Here is an 18,722-nt window from a genome sequence, read left to right as displayed (position 1 = left end):
GGCTCTCCTGGATTTCCCGTCTGCCACCCCTCTTTAGTTAATCCTCGCCCCCACCCATCGTCTGATGTTTACTGAAATCACTGCAGTCGGCATTTAGAGGTGTGATGGTGTGAAGAGGAGGGGGAAGGTCATCCAGAACATTTCCTATTTGCTTTTCATTTCCTTCTTGATCTCTCATAAATCAGTTTGGGATTCTAATCAATCAGTCTGAGTGGTGTAAACCAGGGGAGACCGGTTCCAGTCCCAAAGGGACGGCGTCCTGCCGGTTTTAGACGCGTCTCTGTCCCAACACAGCTGACTCAGACGGTCCAATTAAATCCTCAGCAGGTCATAACGTTCTGCTAATGAGCCATCAGGTGTGTTGAACCAGGGTAGGACTAAAACCTGCAGGCCTTTAGACACCCTATCCTAAACGACCCTGTTGAAGGACTCTGTGGGGTCGGTTCATTTCACAGGTGTTACTAGGTGAAAATTTTGACTTTGAATGAAACATTTAAGATTTAGAATAAGACTCCAAACATAAAGCAGACCTATTATGCAGAATTCACATTTTGCACATTTTTATTCTTACATTTGAATTTCTACTTCTAAAAAAAAAAAAAAAAAAAAAAAAAACGGCTCAAATGCTTAAAAAAAAAAAAAAAAAAAAAAAATCACCCAGCAGTTTTTTTTTTTTTTTTGAGAATAAGTTAATGTTTTTTGGTGTCTGGAAAATGAGCCATTTCAAAAACTTCCCAATTGTTGAGTCACACTGTGCCGTTACCTAGCAACCTCAGTCAAGCCCAGCTTGTTACCTAGCAACCGAAGCTGAGCTCCAGCACGTTTGGTCAGCTGGTTTTACTGCTGTACAATGGCTGCTGGAAAAAGCAAGTGTTTTGTTGTTGATTTTGTGCATAAAATGTATTGATCACCCACAGTAGATCGATCCTCACCTGTTCAAGGAAGCATGATAGGTCACCTTTAACTTGGGATGAGGGATGAAGTATGTGTAATTTCACTTTGTTTTGGAAAAAAAGACTCGTCTTGACTGGTGATAAAAGCCCTTAAACTGGGACGTGAGATGAAATCCTTGTTTCTTCTCCTAGTCTTAACATGAACGATTCAAGAGTTGACTTGGGACCCAAGACTCCAGACTTGACCTGCACATGTAGAGATGACAACATCAGACGCCAGTACCAGTCAGGATGTATTAAATGATCTAAAGCCTCACTAAAGTTACGAAATGATGTAAGCAAAGAAATCTGCGGCCGAGTCAGAACATTTAAGGGAATGAAGAAATATAAGAAGCTCAAAGGAGCTAGACGACTCAGCTGATGTTGACTCATGCTACAAGAAAACTGGTTTAGGAGCCGTTAAAGCCTGAAATGTTTCCTATGTCAGAATGAAGTGGCTTAAAATTAAACAAAATGCTGAATGTGACTGAAAAAGTAGAAAAAAGGGCTTTACAATAGAAATCTGGATGCTTGGATGGAAATGTAATTCAAACTACCAGCATTGATGAAGAATATTTCACAGTTCTGTTGTTAATAACATTTCATCATGTTTAACCAGGCGGCTACGCCTGCATTACAGCCAGCTGAGGGTTGCTTAACGCCCCACTGTACACTGCAAAAACACAAAATCTTACCAGGTATTTTAGTTTAGTTTCTAGTGCAAATAATAATACACTTAAAATAAGGGCATTATTATTATTGTGAAACTAACTGTCCATCAAAAAGTCCATGTTTTAAGTAAATAACTCTTTAATATTGATGAAAAAGTGATTGGCAGATTATTTTACTTATAACACAGGAAAAATGTCTTGTTATAAGTGAAATAATCTGTCAGTGAAACTAGAAGTTTTCATCAATAATAAGGAATTATTGACTAAACAAGCTTTTATATCATGCAGAAAAGTTACTTGTAAGTTCGTTTTGTCTTATTTCAAGTGTACTAAGATATTTGCACTAGAAACTAAACTAAAATACTTGGTAAGATTTTGTGTTTTTGCAGTGCAGCTCTGGTGGATCATGATGAAAAACAAACAGCAGAGTCATTTCAGAAAGTCGATCCCTTCAGGAATAAATACTGAAATTATTACAAGCATTAACAGAAGAATAACTCTAATGAGGGACTGATCTGCTTGCTTGTCATCCTTTAGCTTTAAATAAGTTCCCGGAGTTGTGTTGCAGTCTTGGAAATGTCCCGTTCAGGTCGTACTAGTAGAACAGGATGAGGGAGAGGAGGCGTGTGTGAGCGCTGTCCTGAAGGGAAACCTTCATCAGCTCCCAGAAACGTCGCGCCGTCATGTTCGACTGTCACGTGGGAGGCTGGCCGGCTAATTAAGACCCGTTTCCGCTCTGCTGGAATGACGCAGACGTCCGGGTCTGCTCAGGTGAAACCTTTACTGCCGTGAACTCCTCTGAGCGGAAGGAGCGACGGCGGCTGGAAAAAACAGTGACGCAGCAGAACGCAGTGAGAGTGAGACTGGAAGACATTCCTGGAATAACTTAAAGGCTGGAGGGAGGAGAAAGGAAGTCAGGAATGTTTAAAGAGACACTGACACTGAACAGCCATTCATACAGAGAAACGGCAACGTTTCTGGATGGATTCTTGGGCAAGAAAGTTTAATACATTGTAAAGATTGAAGTTTTCTAATGTTTCTGAGCCCACAATCCTCCTGCTTCTAGACTGAAAAACACTTCTTACCAAGTAGTTTTGGTTTAGTTTGTAGTGCAAATACCTTAAATAAACGCCATTGGAACTTGTACTTATTCATCAACATTAAGGAATTTTTTACTTAAAACAAGCTCCTTCATCTTACAAAATGTTACTTGTTAATTAGTTTTGTCATATTTAAAGTATACTTCATATTTGCACTAGAAACTAGATAAAAATACTTGGTAAGACGTGTTTTTGCAGAGTAGATAAATGGTGTCGCAGGCCACAAAACGTTGGTTTTGATTTATTAAAAAAAAGCAAAAAATAGGTAATTGTTTTTCCACTTGGTCAGACATAAACTAAATCCACGATTCTTTTTAAAGTTTATTTAGCTCTAATGAGCTTTAACTAACTGATAGCTTCCATTTATACCACAGTCAGTCATTCAATTTCTGTAAAAATGGGGATATGTAAATGATTATAAAGCTAAAACATAAAAACCATAAAGCTAAACATTCTGACCCTCTGATTGGCTGTTTGTCCATGTGACCTCATTCTGACCCTCTGATTGGCTGTTTGTTTCCTCGTCATGTTTAGATAATGATCACCGATACTGACCTCAGATGAATGACTATCATCTTTCTGGATCTGAGTTCAGCTGTTTACAGTAAATGCAGCTTAATGCACGGCAGCGGCTTCCTGTTTCAGTTTTATTCTCATTAATGTTGACCTAATTGTTCCCAATAAAAACATTCATGTTTAAACCTTCAATGAGGAATGTTCAGCAGTGGAAAGTAACTGAAATCAGTTTGTTTTGAATTGGAAAGATTATTGATTCAATCAGTTTAATATCAGTTGATTTTCAGGTGCGTACACGGCCAGAGCTAGAAGATAAGGCCCCTGGGCTGGAGGGAGGTTTGGTGCCCAATCTGAAAAAAACAAAACAAAACAAAATGAAATGCTTATAAAAATTATATTGATTGGTAAAAATCCAAGGATTATTAAAATGCCACTCCTGGTATGGATTTATAACTTTTATATAAAGTACAATGTTTAAAAAAATATTTATTTCAAAACACCCTGAATGTTTGGAGCCCTCAAACCTCAAGGCGCCCTGGGCTACCGCCCTATAGCTCTGACATACGATGTTTAACGAGGTTTACCTGATGAGGTTTTTATTAAATTGATAAATTTATACATTTTTGATAAAACTAAAAGGCATTTTTTTCCTCCTAAAATTTAAAACAATTATATTTTTTACTGCCAAATTCTGTATTTATTGAATTCCAGAAAAGAAAGGACTCTTCATTGACATTCATTTAATGACGAATTTGTTGTTGAAATTAAAAGTCAGAATATTTAGCATGTTATTAATGTCATAAATGTTCCCATCTTGTCTCATTTACCTTAAGAATGAACAAAGTGTTATTTAATTTGAAATATTTTCTGCACAGAGCAAAAACACAAGTTTTAATTTTTCTCCTTGATAGCTTCACATTTTAACTTCATCAGCTTATGGCGAAAGTTTTCACTTTTAGTTCATCCCATAAATCTTGAACCATTTAGTTGTTTCTCTTTAATATTATAATCCAATTTTCTTACCGTTTATTTTGCTTAAAATCTGTTTTAGATATTTTCTTCTCATGATTGCAATGAAGAAGCTCCAGGAGATTAAATCAGCATCCAGAACCAAACAGCCTCTCCTGTTTTTCTCCAGCAGGTTCAGATTTTTTTACAGAAAGTTGTGAACATCCGATTGGAGCGCAGACTGTCGCCCTGTTCCTTTTTTTTTGTTTTTTTTGTTTTGTTAGTCTGCACATCATGTGTGAAATCAGGTCAGTCTCTTGGCTAACAGCATTCTTAAAGGTTTATTCAGCGTGGTTTCAGTTCATGTGGATTCAAGTGACATCAGTGGGTTTCAGTGGTGGATGGTTTGAGTTTCAGCTGGAAAATCAAATCTTTGTTCAAAAATAAAACTTAAAACTCGGCAGAAAAGCTGCAGGGCTGCCTGGAGTGCAGTAAAAGTTTCTCTGCTGCTGTTTTAAACGAGCCGTGTTTCCGTAGATCCTGCTCCATGATTGCTGTGCTGACAGAAAGGTGGCGTTGGTCTACCTGTCTGTCCTCCCTCCATGGAGAAACCACTCTCTCACACACACACACACACACACACACACACACACACACACACACACACACACACACACACACACACACGGAGCCTTAGGTTCTGATAACGTCACACTTGGTCCGGTTCCAGCTTGTGTTTTATGATCTAACGAATCATTAACATGCTACCCGGCTGTCAACACTAATCCTGATAATTATCCCATCAAAGGCCTGTTATGATGAGGAATAAATCAGTTCCTGATTCATAATGATTGACAGCAGTTGATTATTGTGTTTGATGAGTTGTTGGTTGTGGAAAAGGCAGAAACGGATCAACTTACCACCTTGAAAATATAAATGATTCTTTTCTTCATTTACAAATGGTATAAATGTATATTTCCAGCAGTAAAACACAAACGTCTGACCATTTTGTGTTGCAGTTTTGGTTTAGATTCTATCTAACTTGTGTTTGTAGGTTACTGCGAGGCGTTTAGGTGTAATAGGAGTGTTCTGTGCTGTGTTCAGGTTGATGTTTGTCCTGGATTTATCTGGCTTGGTTTAAGTTTCCTCCTGCAGGGAGCAGAGATAAAAACGGCCTTTTTTTAGGAAATGTCTCTGCAGGTATCGGATGAGTTGGGTCGAGCTCACGGCTCAGCTGAGCTGCTTCCCATCCGAATCACTCCGAGGATTCTGGGAGGAGTTTTAAGATTGAGTTTAATTTTCTGTAAACTTGTTTTGTTTGTAAAATGAGACACATCATCATAACCTTTGTTTTCTATTAATGTCAACTTTTCATAGCTCCCCTTTTTAAATATAATTGGATTTATTTTGTTTTTCATCCAAACTACAGATCAGCAGTAAAAAACCCAATATTAATCATAATGCAGCAAAAAGCTGCTGTTGGTGTAAAGTGATATTGAGCAAAGATTTACAGACATTAGAAGAGGGAATATATTTTAATCATAAAAGCTTTTATGTATTGTCTTCTGCTGTTGTGTCTGAATGTTGCGGCAGGCGTTCCCTGGGTTTGTTGTGATTGCTCAACTCATCTCCTCGTAAATCCCATCAGTAGCTGGAAATAATTCCACCCTCCGGTTGTAATTTGGCGTTTTTCCCTCATGGTGCCTGATAGAAACTGAGCAAGCAGAAGAAAGAGTGTTTTTATTATCCCACTGCTTCAGTCTGCCGTTTCTCCTTCACCCGGCAGGTCGAGCAACAGCTCCGTACGTTTGAGCTAAACGTTTGTCCTGGAAGTAAACCGATCTGACCTCCCAGAGCTGAACGTTTGAAGTGCCTTTCTCAGAAAGTGTGTCTGAGTTTTTGCATTTTCAAGTCCACTTCAGCCTGAATGCGTCTCGACTTTAGGAGTTTGCTGTAAATCTGGAACCTGGTGATGATTAGTTTCACTTAAAGCTCAGTGGACCTGGTTTCAGTCCAGAAGCTCTTCCTCTGATTCCCTCCCAGTTGTTCTGATATGAGAACAATTTCCTGTTCAGAACTGTAAGCTGACATTGTTCTGTTTGAAGGCTGCAGCTTCGTCCAGACGGCTGGTTCTGCAGCGGCTCAACATGCATTTCCTTTCATTTTAGTAGAAGACGTGGATTTAAAAACTCTCGCTGTGGGAACACAGAAAGATGACCGATACCGGCCCTTTAAGAAAGCCTGTGGCTGCTTTTCCCTTCTTCATACTCTAATAACCGAGGCCGGGGGTTTCCTCTCTTATTCTGTAGCATTTCATCCTCTTCTGTCACTTCCTGCGGTTTTTTAAAACTCCACTTGTCTGTTTCTGGAAGTGAAAGTGCAGCGATGAGTCGACTTTCACTGGACATCTGACTGAAACCTCCTTAAAGAGTTCAGCTTGTTGTCGTTCTATCCATTAAATTATGTGTGTTATTATTCATTTGATTAATAATTTCAGATTTTATAACTTTTGTTAGTGTTTCTACTTTATTTGACCAAATCTTTGTTATAAGAGGTGGAGATTGGATATAATTTTGGGCTTATTTTGGGCCGTAGTTTCAGAAAAAATACTTTAGTTTTTAAAGTTTTACTACAATATTTTGTGGTGCCATTGTATTTATGACAAAAGTGACAATAAAAACCATTTATTACTTTTATAGCTAACTTTATGGCTGTGTTGGCATTAAACAGTAATTATAGCTCCACAAACATTTTTTTTATTATGTATTATTTTGGTTTTTTGTTTTGTATTGATATGTTTATTTCTTTTATCATTTATTTAAATTTTGACCCTTTTTTGCTGTTTTTTTTCCCTTCGGAAGAATCACAGAATCATTTCTAATTTCTAGTTAGTTTTTTCTATTTTAACTTCTGTTTTTCCGTAAACAGTTTTTTTTTATTTTCCATGCTATTTACATCTCCACCTACCATGTATTACGCTTTTTCCTTTGTAATTTATCTGAATGCAGTTATGATCTTTAGACATTTCCGGATCTTTAAAATTTTCTTCCTGATTAATTTAAACTTGCGTTAAAATCTGTGTATCTTATTGAAGGACCTCGAATGGAATAATTCATTTTATTAATACATTTTTTGTGATTTAATTTTAGCCTTTATGTAATTTTGGGCTTGGCCACTTTATTTTAACTCAATCTCTTAAACCTCTGTCTTTAGATCTCCTTAATTATTTGAAGTAGCTTTGAGTAGAAAAGGTTTTGGTCCCAGGTTCTTCAGAACCCTGGAGTAAAAATCTGGATTATCCAGAGACTGACTGGTGTAATCTGTGGATTTTAAAGCCAGCTGATGTGTGAATGAAAGCTTTCCTGTGAGCGATGAGGTCACAGCAGGTGGTCAGCAGACAGAAGCTCCTCCTGACGTCGGGACAGCAGCTGAGGAATGCACACACACACACACACACACACACACACACACACACACACACACACACACACACACACACACACACACACACACACACCCATCCATCCAGAAACTAACTTGAGGATGATGGATTGGGAGGGTGTGTGTGTCATGTGTCGTCCCAGTTGTCCCGACCTCCAGAGTCCAGTTGTCCCTTTAGAGCTGGGGGTTCCCCTGCAGCTCATCATGGGCACACACACACACACACACACACACACACACACACACACACACACACACACACACACTTGACAGCCCAGCTGTTTGCGGTTTGAGGGTGTGACCGAGGTCTGCTGGCTGCATTCAGATCAGTATTTGCATGCTACGACTGACTGCTGACATTGCAGGGTGTGTTCGTCCGCAGACGTTCAGGCAGGAGATGCAGCCGTCCCTCTGGATCTGTGCAAAAGTCCCAGTGCAGGAAGTCATTTCCTTCCAGGGTCTCCAAGTCTTGTTCTGCTCAGTTTCGTCTTTTAAATCTGATTTATTCAGGAGAAAGACACAAGGCAGTGTAAAACTAACTTTATTTAACTATTTCAATGTTAAATCCTTTACATCTGTTAATTTGAACCAGAGTGAAAACTGTCAAATTAATCGAATAAAGTAATCAATTTAGTTATTGATTAATTAACTGCAGTATCCAGACTAAAAAAAAATCCCATTTGCTGTAAAAACGACACACCCAGGACAATAATTAAGCCAAACTATTAAATATATATACATTTTGTATTTAAGATAAAAACTATTTTTTCTGTAAACATGTTCATCCCAGAACTCCTCAAAAAGCAGTTTTAGGTTCACCTGGTTCAAATGTGACAAATCTTCTATCCGATTAATCGTCAGAATAATTGATTAATCGTCTGAACAATAATCATCTGAATAATTATTAGTTGCAGCCCTAATTTTAAATGTTGGTTAATTGTCTAAATTGAGACAAATGTATCCATCTGAATGTAAACCTTCAGCTGGATTCATTAAAACAGGTCCAGTGGATAAAAACCAGTTCAGAGCGCTGAGGAAACGGATTGAGTCTTAAAACGGCAGAGTTCACAGAGGCTCTTTGTCCGTCTTTGCGGCTGGAAGTAGGCAGCAGGTCGAATAAAGACGACTGAAGGGAACTTCCCAGCAGCTGATGGGTTCTGGTGTCCACTGGACCCGCCCCGGCCTCAGAGAATCTGAAAAATGATCAAAGATGGCCGAGTGTTTGCCAAATGAAGACAAATGTTGGCCGCCTGTCGCAGCTGCCATCGATCCAGTTCCCCAAGCAGCCGTATGAGCTGAGGCTGAATGAAGGAGAGGACAGATGGAAGAGCAGAAAATAAAGAAAAAAATCAAATATACACGGGGAGTAAGCTGCCGAAGCTCCGCCTGGGAGAGCAGTGGTTGGTCTATTAACAGGTTTTATTCTATAAACAGCTTCACTCCTGGTTGATAAGAAGGCAAAAATAATTAAGTTACTTTTCTTCAAATTTTCTTTCCAAGCGGCTCCAAAGTGTTTTTGGTGCTGCAGCTTTTTCTCTTATTTTCGCTCTTGGAGGACAAAGTGAAGGACGGCAGCAGATTTCTTGAATCTAAAAGTCTTTAATGGAAACCATTTCCAGTAAAAACCTAAGCGGTGAATCATCAAGCAGATTTAGACTTTGCTTTGAAATTATCTTGTGATTTTTTTTAAATACAAAAAATCAGATATTTCTCTAAAACAAAAATAAATCCAGCAGTAGCAAAGTTAGTTGTTCTAGTCCATCATAATCTTAATCAGTTTCTCCTAGATAAAAAATCTGCACTTGCATTTCTGTCTTTCATGTAGGGCTGCAACTAATAATTATTTTAATTAGTGATTAATTGATTAATTGTAATCAATTGATTACTCTGATTAATTAATTGATAAAAAAATTGGTACATTCAGCAGATTTTTCAATTATTGTTTAGAAAAACCCTAAACGATCCGGTCTGGTTGTGGTTCTTCATAAATGTCAGATTTCTGCGGAGAAACGGTTTGTTGAGGTGGAAACTGTGAGGATGAATCGTCAGAGCGAGGTGTTGGCGGGTCGGGAGGTGAGACGGCTCTTCCTCTGACCGCTGCGAGCGAACGGCGATCCACTAACCAAACAAAGGAGCGTTTATACGGCCGGGCCCAGCGCTGTCACGAGAGACGAGCTGGATAAATAAATCAGGTGGTGAGGATCATTTTTAGAGCCTGGGTTGAACAGAACCGCTCTGTGTAGCTGCATGTCGGTCCTCAGTGATCCAGACGGGATCAGATCAGCTTTTTCACTGGGTTTCTGACATAATAATTCCATTAAACAGACAGTTTTATCTGTTTTACCTCTGGGTTACTGTGAGAATGAGGCTAACCTGTTTGTGGCGTATTAAATAACACGTTAAAGGTTCCCATGTGAACTTCCTGCTCCGCTCCAACCTGTAGAGGAAAGTTCAGAAAACAACCTTTTGTTGATTCATTAACCTCCCAGCAGCAGATTCAGGCTTCATCAGCTGACTTTAACCCCTCCAGAGAAGATCAAGAGGCTAATCAAAACAAAAATCAAAATGTGACGTTGAAGTTTGTTTCTGTGCTGGAAAGTTTTTATTCTCATCAATCCTGCCTGTTAATCTGAATTTGTTCCACATCTTGGTAGTAATGGACTTTTTTCTTTTTTTGATTTTTATTTTCAATGTTCAGAAGGAAATGGTCTAAATGTAGATGCTTCGGTCTCATTCCAGCAGGTGGTATTATATTGTAAAACTCTTTAGACTGAAAACAAATGCATAATTTTTTAGCACAGATTGTAGATGAAAATTTTCGATTCATTTTCAATAAAATGTTCAATTTTACAGCTTCACCAGAGATGAGAAAAAGATTTAAAATAGCTAAAAATTTAATATTAAAAGGAACTTTTTAAAAGTGCAAAGAATGATCTAAATTGCTTGATTGTATTTGTTAAAAAATGCATATTGGCAAATAATAGCCAAACATCAGTCACCGAAATCGAGCTCAGCAAATTGAGCTTAGCAGATTTACATTGCAAAAATCTGCACTACAGGAAGTGCATATTTTTAACAGGAAGTGGGGCCCCAGATTAGATTCTGCCCCAGGCCTCATATATATTTGGACCAGTCCTGGTCATGATGTGAATAATTCATGAGCCGTGACTTCATGTGAAGTCGATTGTAAAATTAAACATTTATATTTATTTTCTTTCTTCAAGAAAATATACTGAAAACTAGAAATTTTTGAGAACATGAAAGAAAAGAAACTGCACTTTAACTTTTTAAATTTAATTTACTACACAGTATTCTTTTCATATTTACTCATTCGTTTATGAATGAACAGAGAATTAGAAGACAGAACTAGAGAATCAGTGGCTTTTTCCAAACGTATGGGTCTGAACAGAGAAGAATGAAAAGACCAGGTGAAGCAAAGGAGGAGATGAAAGTGAGCACAGGGAATGTAAAGATTAACGTCTGACAATAAAGCAGGAAAGAAATCTGAATGCTGAGAAAGTGATCTTAATCCCATCATGTCAGGAAAAAACAAAATGTTTGGTAGCAGGTTGGATCATATCACTGCTGCACCTGCAGATCATAATGCAGAATGTTCTGATGTTTATGTAGATAAATGAAAACACTCAGAAAAATCATAAACTACCCACTCAGACAGGACCTGAGGCTAAAAGGAGCAGCAGAGATTTCTGACAGGCCTGAACAAGAATCCTGCTTCAGGTCAGGAGTTCCTTCATGCTCCCTAAACACCTTCAGATCGGGTCGGTCTTCTGCATTTTGCATTCTTCTCTGAATAAAGACAGATTTTTCCTGGGATGTGGGAAAACGAAATCTGGTCGTCAGATAAAAAACTCAGAACTTGAATTGGTCCTTGAATCCAACTTTCACTTGTTGAAGAAGAGGAACAGAAAATGTTGGCTGTTTTCCCACCTGACTGGTTTGATTGGGAACCACAATTGCAACATTTGCTACATTTTCAGCTGCTCTGGTTCTCTTTCTCACTGGACTGTTTCAAACTAACCAAACGCTTTAAAAAAAAAAAATCTGTTCCCCCAATTCGCCTGTGGGGGCGCTGCACCAAGAACCACGGAAGGAAACAACAAAAACCTCAAGTCACTGAGCCAACTTCTTTATTCACAAAATGTCAACAAAAATGAAGTGATGCCAGATTTTGGCGTGTTTTTTGTTTTTTTTTCCCCCCCGTAAAGGAACACAAGCCATTTCTCCTGCTAGCGCTAGGCTAGCATGTTTATTGTGGTAAAATTTACCCAGAATGCCCTGCGCTGTAGTTTGCTTCCTTTTTGACCGGTCTCTGGTCCGCTTGACGTGGATTTGAAATGCACTAGAGTTCACTTGTAGCATGTAGCGCTGTAGCGTTACAAAGACAATAATAGTGTTAATAGTGTTAAGTGGATGGTTGATGCCGATGTTTATGGCAAATTCACTTTTTGAGAGAAGCAGTAGACCATATAAAGACCATATAAAATTTTAATTCAATTTTTGTTTATATCAACATGTGACATGTTAATTTTAAACCTTAAATGAATGAAACAAAAATGAATCTAAACTGTTTCTTCTGTTTTTTTTCATGCTGCTGCTGCTGCGTTTCCTCTCCAACAAAGGTAAACACATCAGTTTCTCTTCTTTCTCTTCATCTACTGCTTTCTTTTTAAATTTCCAGTTGTTTTTGTGTGATTGTTTGGGATTTCTGGAGGAATTTCCCTTGTGAAGCGTCTAGTTGGAGAAATGTGAAACTTCTCATGTTTACTGATTATCGGTTTGATATTTCCTGCCAACACCCCTGGACTCCCGGGTCGCCGGGGCTCCGGCCCCTCTTTAATCCAGAGGATCTGGTGTAAGAAGTGGGGAAAACACGCGCCGCTGTCCCGTTGCTATGGTTACAGCCACAGGAAAAGCGTGTTTTGGGTTTGTGTGCGTGCTTGCCTTTGATGAAGCGGGCTGCTGTTGACGGGCCGTTAGAAAGAGGAGAGACGGCGGGGGGGCGTTCAAGACGGCTGAGGAGTTTTCAGCCTTACTGGGTTGGAAATTTCCAAAGGAAAGCCAGACGCCGAGCGGAACGGATCGGGTTTAAATCCCGCCAGCAGGACGGAGGAGTTTTCATGTGTTCGTTCTGGACTCAGTCTAGTTTTATATCTGGTGGAAAAGTTTTATTTTGGAGTTTCGGTTCTCTAAGAGGAAAAGAGGACAAAAGAGCAGAGTCCAGAAGTTAATTTAAGTAATTATTAAATTAATTTCTAAATAGTTTTCTCTCATAAGTTCTTAACCTTGGTAAATGCTTTGCATAAAGAACAGATTCGTGATATTCATGCACACACACAACTATTTTCAGCTCACCATATGCAAAGATATGTTCTGCTGCTTCATTTTACTAAAAGTTGATTCATGCATGATTTGGATTCTTCTCATTGCATCGCTGAGCTCCCAAGATGCAATGCAAGCTTTCGTTCCAGCGCAGCAACGAGACAAAATGAGAAACTAGAGGATGGTTATTATCCAACTGAAATGGTTAATTCCTTAATGCAAGCCCAGGCATACGAGTTCATAAAAATAGAAATACATTTTTTATTGTTAGAAAAGTTTGAGAGTCGTTACAAAGCAGAAACGGATGAAACTGAATTATCAAAGTGTAACATAAAGGATTTAACTCCCAAAGGAGAAAAATTACTTCTTTATGTTTTATGGAGACACTTGGATTCATGTTAATTTCTTTATTTTGGAAAATGCCTGTGGTTTCTTTGATTCTGAAGGACAAATTAAGAAATATGTCTGTAAATTAAAGCAGTTTATCCTTCTGAGGCTGCAGGGTGAGACGTTTCGGCTCTGAAACTCATAGCTCTGTTGCAGTCGCATCGCAGGATGTTCAAACCAAACTCACACATAATACTTCTGTTTTTAAAGCCAAATGAAAATTGAAAGGATTTTGGACTTCCTTGACTGACCTGTGTGAGAAAATCTGAATTATTCCATTTATTCCAGGAACCAGCAGCTGTTTCTAGAGCTGGCTGCTGTTTTACATTTTCATTTGCATCATAAAGATCCGTGTGAATTGGATGTTTCTGCCCTTATCATAACGGGCTCATTTTTCTGAAAGAAAGTGTTTGTTATTGTTGCACACAAGGTAACTTATGAACTTGTTGTTCAGTTCATTGAAGTTATGATTCACTGAGCTGATATTTTATCATAATAAAGACGTTGCTCAGCATGATTCATTAATTTCCTGCTGGTTGTGTAAAACCAGACTGACTCAGCCTGTTTCTGATGATGACGAAGCCTCAGTGAGACGAAGAACATCCAGGTTACGGATTTAAAATGGATTTGATCAGCTGCTAAATGTAAAACAGGGTTACATTTAAACAGGCTTTAAACCTTTAAAATAAAATTACAAAAACATCTAAAGCTAAGTAGAATAAAACTTCATTAGGTTGACCTGTGAAGCTGCTATTATGAAAAAGTTAACAGTAAAATAGAACTTTAATAGAGTTGTTTCCATCCATTTGACATTTAATGTTGAATGAATTAAAAAAAAAAAAGCTGGTTGCCATGTACTGGTTTGGAGAATCAACCAGGCTTCGCAGAAAGTAATTTTGTCAGATGTTGCTGCTATGTCTGACTGAAATAAACAGGAAGTAGAGGTGGCAAACTATCATGGTGCCTCTGGTAAGGCACTGGCCCGTCAGTGGATGCTGCATCACAACTTATTCAATAAACCGTTTCCATTTCCATTAATGCTTTCCGGGAAAGCTAACGTAAAAGCTTTATTTTTGCGAAACTAAGTTATTTTTAATTTTGTCATTTCCACCAACTGTTTCTGATGCTTTTCTTCTAAATAAGCATAAAACCATTTTGTGATGAAAGGAAAAGCTGCTGAGTGAGCAGAAAAGGCTGTACAGGTTTCAGATTTCTCTGTTTGAGCCATTTTTTCACATGAGATGTAAAAGCTCTATTTCTGGTAAACCGTTGCACATCTGGGCTCCTTTAAATGAGAAACATGATGTTCTGCATCTCACTGAATTACTGTGTTTACAGCTCGCCTTGTTGTAATTCCTGCTGTGAGCGGCTTTGAAACCTTCTGACTAACCGCCTCTGGAACGAGGTTAACGCTTTTAAACGTCAATTTTATAGAAGACAAATTAATAAAACGGTCAAAGTTTAAGAGGTCTTACTTCTTCTGGGTTTTACAATGATGGCAAGTCATTGGCTTTTGATCTAAAACGTTAAATGCTTGTTTTATGAGATCATCTCCAATTGATGCTTACGCAGTAAGAAAAGTTTGATGAAGTGAAGAATAGATCTAGAGAGAAACAGGATCTCATCAGAGGAAAGCAGGTTAGATGGAATGTTATTGCTTTAAAACTTTTCTGTTGAGCCTCAAATATTTGACATCACCTATTTTTGGATTTCTTTAACATTTAATACACTAAAGGCACTAACTTTTCGCTTGATGAGGAAACACTGAGACAGTTTTTTTCAAATCCAAACGTGGAAATTATTTGCTGGTTCAATACAACCTGAACTGTTTTCCAGATGTTCATTCATCCTTTGCTGACACATCTCCAGTGTTGGTAGCAGAAAAAGATGAACTTTCAGGTCATTCATGAACAAAGAAGCAGTGGTCCCAAGACAGATCCTTGTGGAACACCCATTTTAAAGCTTTGGCAAGTTTTCATGCTGTGAACTTCTGAAGTTTATGTGCATTTTAGAAGTTTCTCTGCAGAGAAACTGAAGTTGCATTTCTTCGATTTCCACCTCTCCTGTTTGAGGTGAAGGAAGCGTTTTACTGTTATTGATGCTGGTCGTCATGGCGATGATCCTCTCTGCTCACGCTCTGTGTATTTGCTGCTGTTACTTAGAGAAAAGCAGGTAAATATTAGTTCTGGGGTGTTTACTTTCTCATAGGGGAGAATAAAAAGGAAGACGCAGCTGATAAGGCGGAGGGAGTGTCTCTGTAAATATTTCACCTGATCAATGAATAGATTCTGGATGTTGTTGCTGAAGGTGAATGAGCGCATTATGTCCTGGTGTTTCCATTCAATATGACGTGGATCCAGTAGACCTTTGGAAGGAAAAACAGGCCCACAGCATCACAGATCCTCTACTGTACTCAACACTGGACCTGAGCTGCTTTTTGTTTTTACATATTAACCCTCCTCTGCAGAAATATCTGTTTTTAGCTGAAAAGATCAACCAAAGCTCCCAGTTTTTCAGTTTTTTCAACCCTCTTCACCATGCGTGATGGAAACATAACCCTCTGTTCGATCTAACTTCTGTTTTAAAGTGGCAGCATCATCTAAGTTTGACTTTTTTAAGCTTTACATCGTGTTATCATCAAAAACATACCTGGGGTGTTGCTTTAAGTCTTTCATGCATGTTTAAGAAATCCTTTAATCTCCATGGTAACCATTTAGCTGGAAAAAGCCAGAGAGGACCTAGCTTCGCCATTGAGACGCAGCTCCTCCCTCACTCAGCTCCTTCAGACTAGCCAGCAACAATTAGCAAACACCTGGTGGAACTGCTGAGCTCATTATAGGAGCTGCTGTCCAGAGAAATGCTAGTAAAGATGTTATTAAAGGGTTAATAGAGGAGCCATGTTGTTATGACTTCCTGAAGGTGGAGTTTCAGAAAGAGGAGGAGCTTCTTAAAGAGACAGACCCAATTTCAAGGTATGAAATTACAAAGGCAAATTTCTTTTTCTCATGCTTGATATAGACAGCATTTTTCTCACCACTGATGGTACTTGATTGTGCTATTAAATGGTACTGTGTGACTGAAATATACTTAATACTCCCCATTTAATACAATTTATTCTTTGCTGCAATATTCTTTTTCTGGCAGAAGAAACCCTAAAACCAAAAAACAGAACTAGCACTGGCTTTTATTTCCAGTTATCCTGACTATATTCAGATGGTTGAATATAAAACACAATATTAAAATGACTTGTGATGGAGTCACTGAATAAAAGAAACACTTTCCAGTACATTTGGCCTAACTAAAGGCCAGTCTTCACGTTGACATCAGTAAATATCAGAGACAGCTTTCACTGAAGCAGTCAGTCCTGTTGGGAGATTCAGGCCTGATTCATGTAAAACAGAAAATCTGAACCACAACCAGTGACAAACTCTTTGTCCATCATGTCGTTAAAGAACCAAGCAGCCCAGCTGAGCTCTGAGTCGTAAAATCACGCCTTGCTTCTTCCGCGTTTCCGCCTCTCAGTCATCTGTGCGACCGGCAGAGAAACACATGGTTCTGGCTGCCATGGTGACATCACCCGCCTCTGTGGTCAAAGTCCAGTTCCTCTATCCGGCTTAGAGCCGCTAACACTCGACCACATTCACAGCCACCTTAACCTCCGGCACACACAGCCGCACGGAGACGAGCGCAGCAAAACCCGCAGAAGAAGACGAAGCAGCAGCAGCAGCAGAGGAGGAGCAGGAGGAGCTGAGGGTTTCTCTGGTTAGAGATGGTTCCTGTTTGATGAGACCACTAACCTGAACGAAGACGCCTCGCCGCCTCCCTGGACAAACACCCGACTCGGCTGGATGTTTACGCCATGAGCTCGTCGGCTGCTTACAGGCAGTACCTCCTGGACCTGGAGGAGAAGAGAGGTCGGTGTGGCTTTCGGTTTTTCTCCCTGCTGGAGCTCTTTAACTGCTGCTGCTGCTGATAAAAACATCAACAGAAATGTTTTACAGCTCAGAGGTGATCCTGGAGTCATAACGCTGCATCTGAGCAGGGTCTTATCTGTGGCTAGGAGGTTTAGGTGTGATATCAGCTGGGTCATTATGCACGTGTAGGTGTTCAGCAGGGCTGTGTGCTCGGCCCTGAATGACTCAGGCCTGCTCTCAGTGCCAACCGAGTGATATTTTCACACATGTAATGTATGCTTTGAAGTCAGATTAGGAGCTAATTTTATTCTCCAGATATCAGGATTTTACTAAAAAAAACATCAGTTTTAACAGACTTTCCTGCTTCAGGCAGTGAAGACACACCAAAAAACACAACATTGGAGAAATTCAAGTGTAAGGCAATCGGGGTAAAGAATAGTCTAAAAATAAATAAAAAACTAAATTAAGAATAACATGCTGTACAGTAAGGGCAGAATTACAGCATAAAATACTTTGCAGTTAACAAAAATATTGCTTCCTTAGTCTTTAATCCATGTATCTAAAATTAAGTCTTTAAAATGTTTTAAAATTTTAAAAAGTAAGTTGCCGTTTAATACGTTAATGACATGTTTTAACTTTTGTTTTGACCTCAGTTTGTATATACATATATTTTTTAGTCTCACTCAGACATTTTCATTATGTGTTATAAAATAAATATTTTAATTACGACAGTGGCCCGTCTCTCTTCATTAACTCACTTCTATATTTGTACGGTTTGTTTATTTGGTAAAATATGTGCAGAACTAGAACATTGGGTAACAGGAATTCAGCTTTTGTTAACAGCCATGTTTTCTACTCATAGAAATCAAAACATCTATTGTAAGACGGGGACTATATATCATCAGTCTCTCTACACTTCTGCTAAAGACCAACAGGAATCTGAAACTATTTCAAACTCCTTTCTAAAACCAAGCAGGCAGGCCGTTGAACTCTTATTTCCTGTCAGTAAAAGCTGTTCTTGCATTGCTTTGGTGTGGAGACCTTAAGACCTTTTTGTTTGTTTTTTTCAAACTTTCCTAAACGTAAAAACATGTGCACACCCTCAGTGGTGCAAAAAGTGGGCATGCAGTGCATGCAACGCATAGGGGCGGTGCACCAGAGGGGGCGTCAAAACCCTGTCTGGAGGGGGCGGGGCGCCGATGATCTGTTCGCATCCACTTGAGCGCCCTTACGCTCCTTCACCTCGCGCCCATAACGGGGTAAATGTAGCGAGTTTTACCTTTCATGTAGCTTCCTTCGGGGTAGGGGCGTTTGGGGGGGGCAGTGCTCCAATGTGTTCGTATCCTCGCATCCACCTGAATAATATGTAGTTGCGACCCTGCACACGCTGTTCTCCATTGCGACTGAATCATTTTCCTCTGATGAATCCGCCACACTGGGTTGGTTTGGTATTAATACTTATTGGGAAGGAAT

General features: G+C 39.1%; 1 protein-coding gene across 10 annotated transcripts in view; it reads left to right on the top strand.

Annotated features, from left to right (window-relative positions):
- Nucleotides 1–18,722, top strand: part of macf1a (microtubule actin crosslinking factor 1a) — a 209,887-nt gene that overhangs the window by 29,663 nt on the left and 161,502 nt on the right. The window contains exon 1 of one of the 10 annotated variants that reach the window (XM_088010498.1): nucleotides 15,518–17,249. The exons of the other annotated variants lie outside the window; for them this stretch is intronic. Coding sequence (XP_087866624.1) covers nucleotides 17,195–17,249 — 55 coding nt within the window. The 5' untranslated portion in view covers nucleotides 15,518–17,194. Of the gene's footprint in view, nucleotides 1–15,517; nucleotides 17,250–18,722 lie in introns of those variants that run through there. 10 annotated transcript variants of the gene reach the window in all.

This window comes from Poecilia mexicana, unplaced genomic scaffold (assembly GCF_051168715.1).
Source record: "Poecilia mexicana isolate PSO_F unplaced genomic scaffold, ASM5116871v1 scaffold_11, whole genome shotgun sequence".
NCBI lineage: Eukaryota > Metazoa > Chordata > Actinopteri > Cyprinodontiformes > Poeciliidae > Poecilia > Poecilia mexicana.
This window is presented reverse-complemented; position numbering and strand designations above follow the sequence as displayed.